Genomic DNA, 15,462 nt, shown 5'->3' on the forward strand with positions numbered 1-15,462 from the left:
GCCAATGCTGCGACTGTTCAGACACCTTGCTCTTTATGAGACTGTCATGCTGTGAAATTATTCAAAAAACGGCCGTAGGAATAGAAAATGGAAGCTTGCTATAAAAGATCCGTAAACAGGGCCTCTATCGAGCCAACGCTTCAACAAGCGGACTTGCCTTCCTCAAGGCTCCTGAGTATCTCGAAACGTTGACTCGACGTTGGCCCCTGTTTACGGATTTGTTATCATAATGAAATTATTGTAATTCGAGTTAGTAAGTGTAGTGAATGTCTATTTCATAAATGACTTTCTACGGGGCAGTAAATGAATGTTATTTCTGAAATTTGGTGTCTTGCTTAGAGTCGTGGCTAGCAAAACCAAAACCATTCGCACAACATTGCACTACTTGTTTTCAGTTATGGTAATTATGTATATCAGAGTTGATGCTGCTGTATTCGCTGCTCACGCTCAATCTTTTACTGTCTGTGCATGCCACCTAAGTTTCTAGATTTCCACGAGCATGCCATATTCTTAATCAGTCCTATCACCCACACTAAATTAAAGCTTCTTCTTTCTTCTAATTATCAGATGCAATCAGCGTGGAGCAAAGCCTTGCTAATGCCTTCCAGCTCAGGGTGTATGCTGATGTCATCGTTAACAAGGTGGACCCAAGGGTTTGTTGAATGATACTGTTGCTCCTTTCAGCTTCCTCAGTTTGTGGCTTATCGGCCGTATTTCGCGTTTCAGGACGTGGCTCTTGATTCAGTTGAGCTTGTGTTTAAAGACCACTATCTGGCTCGCAGTGACATGTGGCGCTGGAAGCAAGCTATGGTGAGTTTACCCACTGTACGTGATTCATTGCTTTTCTTTCTGTTGTGCCAAATATTATTTGTGAAATTATTCGTTTCGGTTGTCGTGAGTGTGTGTCCGTGAGTTGTCACAAGTCTCATCGGAGACATCAAAGAGAACATTGACACTTATGATCGTTCTGTTATGCTTTTTCATTATTTAGATCAATACATGTGTTTACACCAAGAAACTCATCAAGATTCATTCAAGCATGTGAGTAGTACGAAGCATGAGCGTCTTTTTATTAATAGGCCTTCACAGGTTTCTTCTTTATTTTTATTCTTGTTATTCGTTAGATAATTGAGTCAGTGACATCCTAAATGTAGTTTACGAAAAATGTGGTGTGATGTGCAAGAATTACTTGTCAGTCTCTCAACGTTCAGTGAAGTCTCGGTATGCAGTACGTTTCTTTACATTCCTCAATCTCTTGAATGGAGCTACTGCCACTTTAAAGGGCCTGGAATTCACAATAACTTCTCAGAGACTACTAAAAGTTGCTTTCTCTTCTCTTGACAAATGATGCTACAAGCTCAAAAAATCACTCATCACAGCCATCGTATCAGCCATTGGCTGATTTGAGCATGGCGCGCTCAGTTCTCCCTGGGACCACCGTAGGAGGTGGCGATTTGTTTACGTGTGTGCTTGTGATCGCATCAAAAAGCCGTGTATTCGAAGGAAAAAAAAAAAAAGAGGAAAAGTGTTCAAGGTCATGAGGCAGGCGGGATGTATTTTCTTTCCCCGTGCGATCCCTCCCTGCTGAGCTTCCAGCACTTTAGTCGGGACGAGAGAATGCAATTGCAGCGTACGACAAATCTTTGTAACTTCACTTATACTGTGGGGATTCTAAGAATGTTTGCGGTGATGAATTCGCGAAGCAATTAGCTCCTATAGTGAATCCATTCCATGGCTACTTAAAAAAAATGTTGCAGGGGCCCTTTAAGGTGAATAAGCCTCATGTTGCTCAGGAGCAAAACTGCTGGGCCATTGACAAAGAATGATGATTTCACTACTTTCATTTTGCATGCAAAAATTTATGTAGGCAGAGCTATACAGCCTTTGTAATGCTTGAACCTGTCGTCACACTTTTGGACATGCATTCAGGGAAAGGTACGCTCCGTTTAAGTGCAGACAGTACATTTGCTTGCGTGAATGCACGAACATCCTAGGAATCTGTTTACTGCTTCACAATAAATGTTTTTTCTTGTGAATACGCTGCAGCTGTGTTTCAGAGTGCTCAAACACTTTGTATTCTTGGTTGCTATATGCACTCATTAGAAAAACGAACTGGTGCTTGAAATGATCTGGCACAGGTGCCATATCATATTGACTAGTAGAGACTGGTACTGACTCGTACTTGACTGTTAGTAGGAACTCTAGCATAGGTTTGAAATAACCCTAGCATAGGTGGAATGTCATGCCTGCTGCCGTTACCTAAAGCACATGGTAGTAATGTAGTGTTACTAGTTTTGACATCCTGGTTTTTCTCGCATGGTAAAAACTGCTTGCATTTTTCTAGTATTTAGATAAAGCACTAAAACAGGTGCCACTGGTTACTAATCTGAGATTAAGATCCCAACATGCCTGAAGGCAGCACCATTTCTTGCCTTTTTTGCTTTTTCCTTCTTTCAGTCCCCTTTGCTGTTTGTCATTGTTTAGCATCACCAAAAATAATCTGAACTCATATAGTCAATGTTCTGAGATAGTACCTCAGACCAGTTTTCATGTGAAAGCGGAATCAGCATGAACAGGCCAACAAAGGCACAAAACTATGGCGCTGCTGCTCGGTATGCAGGGACCTTTTTCCCATTTCACTTGCTTATTCCCGAACCTTTAAGCGTTTTGAGCAATCTCCCCACAGTGCAGTGTTACATGTAAAAAAATGTCTCAATTCCCTATCAACATCACTTTGTGATCGATCTACACATGCTAATCTTACATGATGCAGGTCTCCGTGCCAGCCCTTTGAGGGGGGCAAGTGTACCGCAGTCTCAGGAAAGCCTTTGATGTGGTTAGCCACTTTTACTCTTAAAGAAGATTATGCTCTGTGATGTGCTACCTCTCCAGCTGTAGCCCTGATCCTCATGAAGCTTTTCTTTTAGGATATTCATTTCCTGGTGGCTATTTTATGAGGCCATTGCTCATTCACTCAGTTTCCATTACTTGGTATTTTCTTCACTTGAGTTATTGTTGATGATATTTTGACTGTTGTGCGGTACTCCCCTGTTCATCCTTCAGTTTTCTGATAACTGCATGCAAGACTGTTTTTTACTGTAGTCTGGCTTGTTTGCTGTATGGTTTTCAGTACACAGTTTCACTCTGATTGGAAGTCAGTGACATGTTCTATGAAGGAAAGAATATTTTTCACTCCTGCTACACTTCACATCCGCCTATAGTTCAAGTAATCGGTTATAGTACTGTTTTTTTTTTTTGACAGCATAAGAAATTTTGTGGTTGTGCTGACCAGGCAGCAATTCACAATTTCCAGAAAGCTTGGTGCCCCATTTTGTGTTTAAAGTTGGGCATGCATCTTTCTCTGTTCAGTATGTATTGGTGGCATGAAATTCCACATCAAGATGCAAAGGCATGCTGCAGAATGAAAGTCACTGAATGTATTGAGTATGTCCTTTTCCTGTTGGTTCATGAGCTGTCACGTGATTATGCAGAGCTCTTTGTTTTGTATGGATTCTTTTTGGCAAGGTTGCTCGTACAAAGCTTTTCATTTGAATGTTAGTTTTGTCGAGAAAAAAAATGTTTCACGATCCCCACATTCTGCAGCGAAAACTTGTATCGCTTCTGAGGAAACTTTTTGGGTAGTGTCAAGCATGAACTTCTAATGATGGCATTAACAATTTTCTATTGTGACTGCTCCGAAATTGTGCAAAGTCATGCTTGACACGGACAGTCACCTGTCCTATGGTAATAGGACTGCATACTCTGGCATTGTTTGAAACTGGGTATCGGAGCCTGTGCCTCTGGGTTCTAAAAACAATACTTGGATGACTGCGCCATGGGCTCATCGGAGCAACCATGTATTCAGATGGGCTGTAGAGTATTCACTGCACTTTGGGGCAAGTTAGTAACCGGTTTCAAAGTTGTTATGTTATGTCTTTGAAGGTCATCTTAGTCAAAACCAAAACGATATAGGCATGAGGAGGAGATGTAATGATAAGGTCTAGATCATGAAGAACTAAATGCTAGAGCAGTGCAAATAGCAAAATTTTGAGTGCAAAGCAAATTGTAACATTCAAATGAGAGTTCAAATTGAATCTAGTATTTTTCAAATATGTTTAAAATATTTCTAGAATAGTTTTCTAATATTTGGAAGTGAAATTGTATGGAAAAATGTTGGAAAGGATTCCTGAGCGTGTTCTTACAAGAAATAGTAACATGAAAGTGTTTGTGTTTCTCTAGATTCATCAAGCACTGGCGAGATGGTAATTCATAGCCTTATCAAGAATGAGGCAACGCAGAGGCTGAGTAGTATTGGTACATGAATCGGTGCAACCAAAGTGTTGCCGACAACACTTTACACCCAAAAGGCAAAGATGCTATTTCCTCAGCATCTCCCCCTATTTCAACTTCTGTGGAAGCCCAACTGATGTGGCAGACAAAATTGTGCTCCTTTCGAGTTAGGAGTTCCAAATCTGCCTCACAGATCTCTGCATGATTATTTCAAGTTTTGGATGACGAAAATTCTCGGCGTCCGATTTTCTGAACTTTCTGCCCTAATTTCAGGTCCAAAGGATCATTAATTGAGTCCCCCCACCTCTGCCACATCTATCATCTTTGTGTTGGAAGCAGCGTTTTCAGAATCAAAAAACATTTGCGACCGTAGCAGTGCCTAAAAGGTAGCTTTGCTGCAGTGCGAGAGTGCTATGAGGTGAGGCATATTTAAAGACCTAAGAGGTAATTTTCAATTGGACGTTGACTGCATTTGTCTTCGAGAAGTTCGAATAGTAAAAATTTCACTGCAAATCGAATAGAATAGCTAACACTAGGAAATGTCGTTTATTTGCACACCCCTAGTAAATGCCTAGAGAATACAAGTTTGGCACAGGGTGGCAGAAAGTTCGACGAGCAGATGAGAGTGAGAAGTTTGTCGGGACAATGTTGCTGCTGACAGCACAGGACCAGGTAGATTGGAGAAGCTTAGAGGAAGCCTTTGACCTGTAGGGAGTGTAATCAAGCTTATGATGATGATGACCAAATAGGGATCACATACCTACAGGCTAACTGTACATTATTGATGTGGTAAGAAGTGTATCATTCTCCTTACCTTTTTCAGCTCTAGAATGGGTGGTCGCTCTTTTCTTCGTTTTCATATCTTGACACCACTGCTGCTATCACTATTTTATTCCAAACTCTCTTGTGTTGTGTCTAAAGCTTCTTTCTTTTGGTAGATCTCTCTCGCAGTCCTCTCAGTATCATCACTCGTTGATATCGCTTCATGTGATAGTAAATGCATTGGTTTGCACTGCTTGCTTTGTTGTGTTAGGCATTTATATTCAACTTGTATGGCTGTGCTGCATTTCCCTAATTGTTTATTCCTTTTGACGTTTACTATTATGTGTGTACTTTGTGTTTATATCTCTGCATGCTTTCTTGTTCCATTCTACCTATACAGTCAAACCTTCATATTTTGAACCCATATATAACAAATCATTGTGTATATCGAACATTTGTAACATCTCCTTGAATCTACTTTCGATATATAAATTATTTTATATATCGAATAACCCATAGTATACAACTCTCTTGTGATCCCCTTCAGATTTGATATACCTGGGTTCAAGTGAATATGCTTATATGTGTGATGTGTATAGCTTGGTTGCCTGCAATGTTTATTTTGCACATTTTTTTCTTTTCTAACTTTTTATCCTCTCACTGTAATCGGAGCGTGCTCTTTGTCTGTTAGTGGCTGTTAGTGCACCTGCATCTTAGCCTGTTTTGCTGCCTACATACACCAAAGTTCAGGTATTGTCACTTTTCTTAAACACATAGAGTACAATGAAACCTCCTTGATATGCTGCTGGCTCGTATGGTTTTTAGGTTCTTATGGTCACGGTCAAAAAGTATTGAAGCACAGTTTAAGGTCTTCACAGCAAACACCCCAATGTTGTGACCGTTACGACCTATCACGAAAGCACAGTGTGACCTTCTCGGAATAATCATTTGCATATCTGCCTCCCTAATCAAATTTATACACTGTCGTCTAATGTACAAACGCAGCTGTGCTTTCGCTTAGTTGTCTGACTTGGTGCTTGTGGAAGGCAAGCTACCCTATTCATCATGGCTACTTAGTGTGTCACACTTCACTTGCGCTTATGCAACTTAATTGTCAAATGAAGGGGAGAAAACAGTCAGCTCAGGCTACATATAGCCCTGAGTAGTTCTAATTAGCTTTCAACAAATGCAGTAAATGAAGAAAAAATAAATTTGTTGAAGGGGACCCTGCAACACTTTTTGAGCAGGGTCGGAAAACCCTGCGGATCAGTAGTCGAAGCTCCCAAGAACATGTGAGCCAAACCAAAAGGAGCAGCACGTTCCCTAGAACTTACAAATAATTCTCGAAGTCAGCTAGAAAGCTCACCGTCTTCTGTCTTCATATGATGCTACATACTCGAATTACTGTGCCGTATAATAAGGTCCATGGCTGTTGGCTGTTTTGAGCATCATTAGCTGTGTAGTTATCGTGGCTGCCGCAGGACGCAGCTGCGTGCCCCCACATGCTCACAACCACACTGGAAGTAGCCGCGCAATCCGAGAAATCGCTCAGTCATGATGCACACTGACAAGGGAATGTATCTTGACCCCTTGTCATACCCCCTTGCGTAGCTTTCAGCGCACTGGCTGGTACGCAAAGGAAGGCACTTGAAGCGTGTGACAAGCCCTGTAACTGTGCTCGGGCATGATGGATTCTAGACAGTTTTGCAGCATGCGATTCGTGAAGCATCACGTACTAATGGTAAGACTATTCTACTACAACTCAGAAAAGTGTTGCAGGGCTCCTTTAAAAGAGTCTCATGTGTACTAGGCTAAGAGTAACATATGTTTAACTATCCATGGTACTTCCATGGTTTGACAAAGCCGTAGCGAAAACATCTTTAATGAAAGCTGAAGTGGTTTGCCTGAGGTCACTCCTTAGCATGCCACGCTAGGTGAATGCAGTGGTAAAGGCAATTCGCTGCCCAAGCTGAGTACTATGAACCTGCTCTCCTATTCTTCTTTTCTTTCTCTTCCCCGACCCACGATATGGAAAATTTCGCAATGACGTTTTTTCTGGCAATTTTGTCATGCCACTTCTTCAAGCATCAAGTAAAAAACTTACTGCTTTGGGACTTGGTTGTGGTCATTGCTAAAAATACTTGGGAAGGCTTCGGAAGTGCAGATGAGCGATGTCATTGGTTACCCGCGTGTGTTCTCAATGAGTGCTGAAACATGAAAGACTAAACTTGTAGTGAGATGTATCCCGAAGGAGTACAGCCACTAGTGTGGGTCCGGTCTTAGCGAACCGCAGGGCACGCGTCAACTGTCGCCATGGCGAGAACACGATACTGCGCAAGGTCGCAACACTTTATTGTCTGTGGCAACACCAAAACGCAGTACAGCCCGTTGCGAAGGCGCGGCGGGAAAGCAAATGAGCTTATCCACGCCACGGGCGAAAAAAGTACTACACAGGGTGCCACGAGCTCGTCTCCGTGGTAAAGGTGAGTCACGGAGACACCGGGACCAAGGCCCGGTCGCTCGAGCGACGACAAAGGCGCTCGCGTTGTCTTTGGAGAGAGACGAATCGGTGTAGCTTGGCCACGCCCTAGGACACCGTACCACCCTTCAGCCGAGCGTACGCAAAGGGGCAACAAAAGGTGAGCGTTCGCCTCAGGCGCGAGGCGCCGTCAGTGAAGTCCAGTGAGCTCCGAGCAACGGGAGTCGACGGACAGAAAAGGGAATGCGTGGCTTAGCGTAAGCTGTCCTGGAGAATCTCTGACTTGCTCTCTATGTACGCGCGCAAAATCTCTCGAGAGACTCCGGGCACGGCGCCACAGTCGACATCCGCTACCGGGTGACAAGGGTTAAACAACATTCCTCGCTCTCCCAGCGCGGCAGACAGCGGAGAAGGGGAGTCATGTCGGGACATGAGAACGGCAGAAAATGTGGCAAAGCCCACGTAAAGGCAACGGGCTAGCCTCAATTCCCACTAACTGAAATTAAGTGGTGTAGAAACCCCCTTCCCGTTGTGGCAGAACTAGTCATTGGCAGCACTCAAAGCATTGACATGGCTTTGGATGGCATGACACGATGAACGAGGTTTAGTACACGAATGACATATGGCACTTAACACACTCAGACTACAGCACAGACGATATAAAGTCTGCTGTTGTAAAAATGTGGGTGTGTTGTTTGTTGCCTTTGAATACGAAAGTAGTGTATGTAAATGCAAAGGCAGAGAGGAGAACATGAATCCTCCACGCTCATGTAATGTTTTTGAATCGCTTTACTCTTTTTCTTTACATTGGCATTTGTTGAGACTAGCTCGATGTGGGAAACATAAAAAAGTTTCGTAGTGCTTAATAAGCAGGTGGCAATAGTTGTACACTTAAACCTCATTGTGACAAAAGTTGCACCTTACATGAACATAAGTTCATTGTATCCACAAATTTGCTACAAAGATGTATTTCTAACACAATATATTTATTGCAAGACTATTTTTCATTTGCTTTATTATAACCAATATTTTGTTATATTCGTGTTTGTTTTATCGAGGTTTGAGTATATCAACTTTTCAGTTCACTGATATTTTAGTTGTTGAACTGTGCTGTTGGTGTTTATAATGGTTAATATGTATGATACTCTTTTTATTCATCTTGTACTTTTTTCAGAACGTATAAATGAGGTTCTTCCATAATTCATATAAATATTGTATTCAAAATTGATGTGTCCAAGTTTTTTTTTTTCTTTCGGTATATACAATTGTGTTCAGTAATTGACTTGCCTAATTTTATAAATATTGTGCTTTTTGTTCTTGTACTTCTTTTGCCTGACTGCATGGCTATTCTCTACAGGCTCCAGGTGTACGAAATGTGGGCTCACGGAGAGCAGGTAGCCTCGGGTGTTATCACTGCTGACACCAAGATTGTCTATCGCTCAGCAAGCAGCATGGTGTATCTCTTCATTCAGATGAGTTCTGAAATGTGGGACTTTGACACCAATGGCGACCTCTACTTTGAGAAGGCTGTTAATGGCTTCCTGTGTGATCTCATAGCGAAATGGAAGGCAAGTTGCTTTGTATTTTCTATATTGGTTCGCACCAATATCTAAACGTATTTGCTGGAAAAAAAAAATTACGCCTGTGTGTGTACGTTACTACTTCAAATTTTGGTCACCTGCGGTTGAATGTTGAGTTGAGATGTCTAGCTTATGTAGACAGATCTTTTACTACTTTCGCGCATGTGAGTAGCGAAAATCGATGACTGCAAGCTTGTGAAGCGTACAGTGTGTTGATAGAATTAACAAAATGTGGCCTCTCTAGTTGAATGTTATGTTGGCTTGACTGGTTCCAGATAAATACATTTATTCTATATATTAATCAGCACCACCTTTATAATTGCCAGTGTTGCAATATTTTCTTTTATGAGAACACCGTGATGTTTGGAATTAAGTTAAGCACCTCACTGTTCATTAAGTATGGAATGAGGAGCCAAGTTTCACATCTCCCTGAAACACATTCTTCAAAGAGGGCACAAGTTAGGAAACTGCACAATCTCTTTGGTGAGTGTGGTGATAGAACAAAGTCAAGGTGATGCATTGCCACCTGTTCTTTGTGAATTATGAAATCACGATACATTTTGGTGCGGAAGTGATGAGGATAATGTATAAATTTGTGCATACGTTGTAGGCAGCAGCATCAAACCTTTTGTCTTCACCCGCTTCTTGTACGATAGTAACCATGCGCAAAAAAAATGTTTCTCATCTGTTGCTCTCTTCATCTCTTCATCTGTTACTCAGGATATGAAGTGCAATCATGACATCAACATTGTGCTCTTCTCGCGGGTCTTCTATGAAACTAAAAGCAAGGAACAGTTTCCAGAACATATGGCCCATTGTGTGCAAGTGGATTACAAGGGGCGTTTCTACGAAGACTTCTATAGGTAACACTGCCTTTTTCACTACTGTCCTTGATTACTCTATGTATGAACCTATACCTTATAGATGTTGAGACTGTTGATTGATTGATATGTGAGGTTTAACGTCCCAAAACCACCATATGATTATGAGAGACACCGTAGTGGAGGGCTCTGAAAATTTTCACCACCCGGGGTTCTTCAGCATGCACCCAAATCTGAGCGCACAGGCCTACAGTACTTTCGCCTCCACCGAAAATGCAGCTGCCGCAGCTGGGATTCGTTCCCGTGACTGGTGGGTCAGCAGCCAAGTACTTTAACCTCTGGACCACTGTTGTGGGGTGATGTTGAGACTGAAGAAGTTATTTCTCATGCGTTAGGATTCGTGACCATTGTAATGTCACAATGTGCCACAATTACGTATTTGTCAGGATGAAGCAGGCATTTATGAAACATATGTTTGTCATGTTTGTATTTCTTAAACGTCACTGATCACACACATCACACAATTGCTAACTTAATGCAATATATTTCAGGATGGAAATGTTGAATACCACCCATGAAAAATAAATTCATGGGTGGTATTCTAATCTGTCTAACTGTGAAGTCTACTTAGACATCACAGGGTGTCAACATAATTTGCATGCATTCATGAAAACCAGGCTTGTGCAAATATTTGAATGCTCTGACTATTTGAACAAATATCACAGTATTCAAATTTGCTTTGAATTGCATTTAAATTGTCAAAAATTTGGAAGCATTCGAAATTGGCGAATAATTGTGATTGGTCCGAATGTAGTCTTCTGCAAAGGTGGTTTCACTGCAGTGTGTAATTCTAAGCCGTGAAAGCACTTTAGTATAATCTGTATGTAACTTTTTGTAAAGGTGGTTTCACTGCCCTAAAGAGATGCGAAGTCTTGGAAACACCTACTACTCAGGATAAATCTGCATTGTCATGAAGGCTCTATTCAAGGTTACTGTACATATTACCTTGACATTGATTCACACACATATATATATATATATATATATATATATATATATTGTTACCGGAAGGAGACTGACTCAGAGGGGTAGTCACCGATGTATTTTCAGCCGGTTAGGCGAGCAGCGCCAGCCACACAGATTAGACCGTGCCAGTCTATCTCCTTCGTCTCTTCAGCTCCATGCACTGGCACGTAGCATGACCCCCGGCGGCGGAGGCACCGTCCCGGTGCTTTAAAGGTCGTTATCTGACGCATTATTGTAGGGCTTGATCCGCGAGACGTGTACGATATCACTGGGCCGCATGGTAGATGATGACGGACAGATGGGGCTGATCTCGTAGGTGACAGGTGTTACTTGACGCAATATACGGTAGGGTCCCGTGCAATGAGACAGAAGTTTTTCAGATAGGCCCAGCCGACGATGAGGGGACCAGAGTAAAACGAGGGTACCGGGAGCGCAATGTACGTCTCTATGTTCCGCATCGTACCGACGGCATTGGTTGGTTTGCGACGCCATCAGCCGAGCGCGAGCGAGCTGACGGGCATGATCGGCTCGCGCAATCGCGTCGCGGGCATACTCGGTGGCGGACGAGGTGTGAGCTGAGATGACTGTGTCCAGTGATAAAGTCGGCTCTCTTCCGTACAATAAGTAGAACAACGAAAAGCCCGCTGTGTCGTGACGGGTTGAATTATACGCGAAAGTTGCGTAGGGTAAGGCAAGGTCCCAGTCTCGGTGGTCGGGCGACACGTACATAGCGAGCATATTTCTTAAAGTGCGGTTAAATCGTTCCGTGAGGCCGTTTGTTTGAGGGTGATAAGCGGTTGTCAGTGTGTGTTGCGTGGAACAAGAACGCAGAATGTCGGCGGTGACTTGGGATAGAAACGTACTGCCAGGGTCTGTGAGAAGCTGTCTCGGAGCACCGTGAATCAATATAACGTCCCGTAACAAGAAGTCAGCGACGTCGGTTGCACAGCTGGTCGGTAGAGCTCGTGTAATAGCGTAGCGTGTAGCGTAATCTGTAATAAGGGCTATCCATTTGTTTCCCAATGTTGATGTGGGAAAAGGACCAAGCAGGTCTAACCCAACACGGTAAAATGGTTCCGCGGGTATGTCAATTGGTTGAAGATGGCCAGCGGGTATCAGCGACGGTGTTTTACGACGTTGGCATAGGTCACACGTGGCAACGTATCGGCGTACCGAACAAGCAAGGCCTGGCCAGAAAAAACGGCACCGGACGCGCTCGTATGTACGAGATACGCCAAGGTGTCCAGCCATGGGAGTGTCGTGAAGTTCGGTGAGAACACAGCGGCGCAAATGCTTAGGCACAACAATGAGAAGGTCGGGCCCGTCTGGTCGGAAATTGCGACGGTATAGGACACCCTTTTGAATGACAAAGTAGCGGACGGAAGCATCATTTGTGGAGGATTCCATACGGCTGATGATGTCAAGCAGCTCTGGATCACGCTTCTGTTCTTCCCCAATATTAAGAAAGTCGGACACTGACAAGATAGAGTTCTCCGTGGGCTCGTCAGTGTCCTCAGGATCGTCGACAGGGTACCGAGAGAGGCAATCGGCATCACGGTGTAGGTGGCCAGATTTGTAGACGACCGAATAGGAAAACTCTTGCAGGCGCAAAGCCCAGCGACCAAGGCGGCCTGATGGATCTTTCAGAGAGTTGAGCCAGCAGAGTGCGTGGTGGTCGGTAACTACCGAAAATGGGCGTCCGTATAGGTAAGGTCGAAATTTCGCCACCGCCCATACAAGAGCCAAGCACTCACGCTCTTTTATCGAATAGTTACGTTCAGGGGCGGATGGGAGGCGGCTGGCATATGCAATAACGCAATCATGGCCATGTTGTTTCTGAGCCAGCATTGCACCAATGCCATGCCCACTTGCATCTGTACGGATTTCCGTAGGGGCAGCAGGGTTGAAGTGTGCCAGAATCGGAGGGGTAGTGAGAAGAGCGACGAGAGTCGAGAACGCAGAAGCCTCTTCGGAGCACCATGAAAACGGGACTTCTTTCTTGAGGAGCTGCGTAAGCGGCCTCGCTATGTGCGCAAAATTTTTCACGAAGCGTCAAAAGTAGGAGCATAGTCTGATAAAGCTGCGTACATCCTTTGCAGATCGTGGTACAGGAAAGTTTTTGACCGCGCTGATTTTTGCCGGGTCTGGTTGTACACTGTTGGCGTCTACTAAATGGCCAAGCACTGTGATTTGATGGCGTCCAAAGTGACATTTGGACGAGTTGAGCTGCAGGCCAGCGCGACGGAAGATTCCCAGGATGGCTGAGAGGCGCTCTATGTGAGTCTCAAATGTTGGTGAAAAGACGATGACGTCGTCCAAGTAGCACAAACAGGTGGACCATTTGAATCCTCTGAGCAGGGAGTCCATCATTCGTTACAAGGTGGCTGGAGCGTTACAAAGGCCGAAGGGCATGACCTTGAACTGATATAGGCCATCGGGGGTGATGAATGCCGTCTTTTCACGGTCCATTTCATCTACCTCTATCTGCCAGTAGCCGGAACAAAGGTCTATGGAGGAAAAATAGTGGGACCCATAGAGGCATCTATTCGTGGCAGAGGGTAGACGTCTTTTTTGGTAATTTTGTTTAAGTGTCGATAATCCACGCAGAAACGCCATGCACCGTCTTTCTTGCGGACTAGCGCTACAGGAGAAGCCCAAGGACTGCAGGATGGCTCAATGATGTTCTTGGCGAGCATTTTGTTGACCTCACTTTGGATGATGTGACGCTCGGCTGCCGACACCCGATTTGGACGCCTATATGGATGCTCATTACTAGTGTTTATGCGGTGGCTCATATCGGTAGCTTTCCCCAACGGACGGCCGCTGATGTCAAAAACGTCGATGTAGGACAGCAGAACCCGGTGGAGCTCATCAGTTTGCTGCGGCGTTAAGTTGGAAGCGATCACCGAAGTAATAGCGCTGTCGGTGCAAGTGGCAGATTAATGTTGAGCGTGGGGGTCAGAATGTGCGGCCATCGCGAAAACATCTACCGCATTGTCTTCTAAGGTACAGAGCAACGCCAAAGAGATCCTTTGTGGCAAAACTTGAGGTGACAAGCTAAAGTTGACAACTGGGAAGCACGTAGAACTTCCTGCGATGGACAGAATGGTGTGCGGTAATGTAATGCCACGGCTTATGAGGACATCGGTGATAGGCGTCAGAACATAGTCCCCGTCGGGAACTGGTGGTATTGAGATGAGCTCTATGTAGGTCAGTGTCTGTGGAGGGAGGCGCGCGTGTCCCGTTGTGCAGAGGCGACTCGGCCATTGTGTAAGAGGTTCTGTTGCGGGCAAGTGTAGACTGAGCGTACTGGTCGAACAGTCTATGAGGGCAGAATGCGCGGACAGGAAGTCGAGGCCTAAGATTACGTCGTGGGGGCATTTATCAAGGACGGTGAAGAGAACGACTGTGTGTCGATCGGCAATGCTCACACGAGCGGAGCACATTCCCATGATAGATGCTATTCCACCATCCGCAACACGGACGAACTGAGTGGTCGCAGGTGTGAGAACCTTCTTAAGCTTGCGGCGAAAATCACTCGTCATGACGGAAAGTTGGGCGCCGGTGTCGACAAGAGCAGTGACATATACGCCGTCTACTTGTACGTCTATGAGGTTCCGTTTTGTCGGTATCGTCAGAAGAGGATTTTCGGTCAGTCCGAGCGATGCAGCGCCACCTCCGGGGGCTGCAACGCTTAGTTTTCCGTCGGGGAACCTCGTGGGAAGGCGGGGGAAGATGGTCAGCGGGGCTGTGGTAAACAAGACTGGCAACGTTGGGATGATGGAGAGCGGGAGTAGCGTTGTTCAGAAGCAGGTTCCTGGGCAAAGTGGTCGCGGCTGGTCTCATGGCGATAGGCAGGACGTGCATAGAAGGGACGAGAGGACGGTTGTGCAGGAGGACCCCAGCGACTTCTGCAATGGCGAGAAATGTGCCCGATTCTGTGACACGAGAAGCATATCGGCTTGTCATCGTGTGTTCGCCATGCGGACGGATTACGGAACGTTGAGGGAGAGCCGGTCGGGAAGGGACGTGCAGGCGTGTATCGGGGCTGGTAGTCGGTGCGGGGAGGCGGTGAGATAGAGTGAATTCCCAAGCTGGCGATTTCCTGCCGGACGACTGCTTGAATGAGAGGCAACGCAATTGGCGGAGAGGGGTCGGGGGACGTTGGTCCCACCTTAGCTGGAGCAGCCGCTTCAAGCTCCCGCCTGACGATTCGCGTCAAGTTGTCACAGGTGTCTGGTGGATGATATGTGTCGAGACACAAGGACGTCGCACTGGTGTTCGGGAGGCGCTGGAACTGATGGGAGATGCGTCTGCTTTTAGCTTGTTGGAACCGGCGGCATTCTTGAATGATCGCATCAACAGATGACACATTGTTGAATACCAACAAGTTGAACGCATCGTCGGCGATACCCTTTAGGATATGCGCAACTTTTTCAGGTTCAGACATATTTTCGTCAGCTTGGCGGCATAGTGAAAGGACAGCCTGAATATAACCGATGTA

General features: G+C 44.9%; 1 protein-coding gene across 4 annotated transcripts in view; it reads left to right on the forward strand.

The window, feature by feature from the left end:
- Iml1 (GATOR complex protein Iml1) overlaps positions 1–15,462 on the forward strand; it is a 57,021-nt gene that overhangs the window by 763 nt on the left and 40,796 nt on the right. The window contains exons 4-9 of one of the 4 annotated variants that reach the window (XM_075889465.1): positions 568–653; positions 727–825; positions 992–1,041; positions 2,774–2,836; positions 8,889–9,099; positions 9,832–9,974. In XM_075889465.1, coding sequence (XP_075745580.1) covers positions 568–653; positions 727–825; positions 992–1,041; positions 2,774–2,836; positions 8,889–9,099; positions 9,832–9,974 — 652 coding nt within the window. The remainder of the gene's footprint in view (positions 1–567; positions 654–726; positions 826–991; positions 1,042–2,773; positions 2,837–8,888; positions 9,100–9,831; positions 9,975–15,462) is intronic. The other 3 variants (XM_075889466.1, XM_075889467.1, XM_037426246.2) reach the window with 3 other exon arrangements.

Source organism: Rhipicephalus microplus, chromosome 3, assembly GCF_043290135.1.
Source record: "Rhipicephalus microplus isolate Deutch F79 chromosome 3, USDA_Rmic, whole genome shotgun sequence".
In the NCBI taxonomy this organism is placed as follows: domain Eukaryota; kingdom Metazoa; phylum Arthropoda; class Arachnida; order Ixodida; family Ixodidae; genus Rhipicephalus; species Rhipicephalus microplus.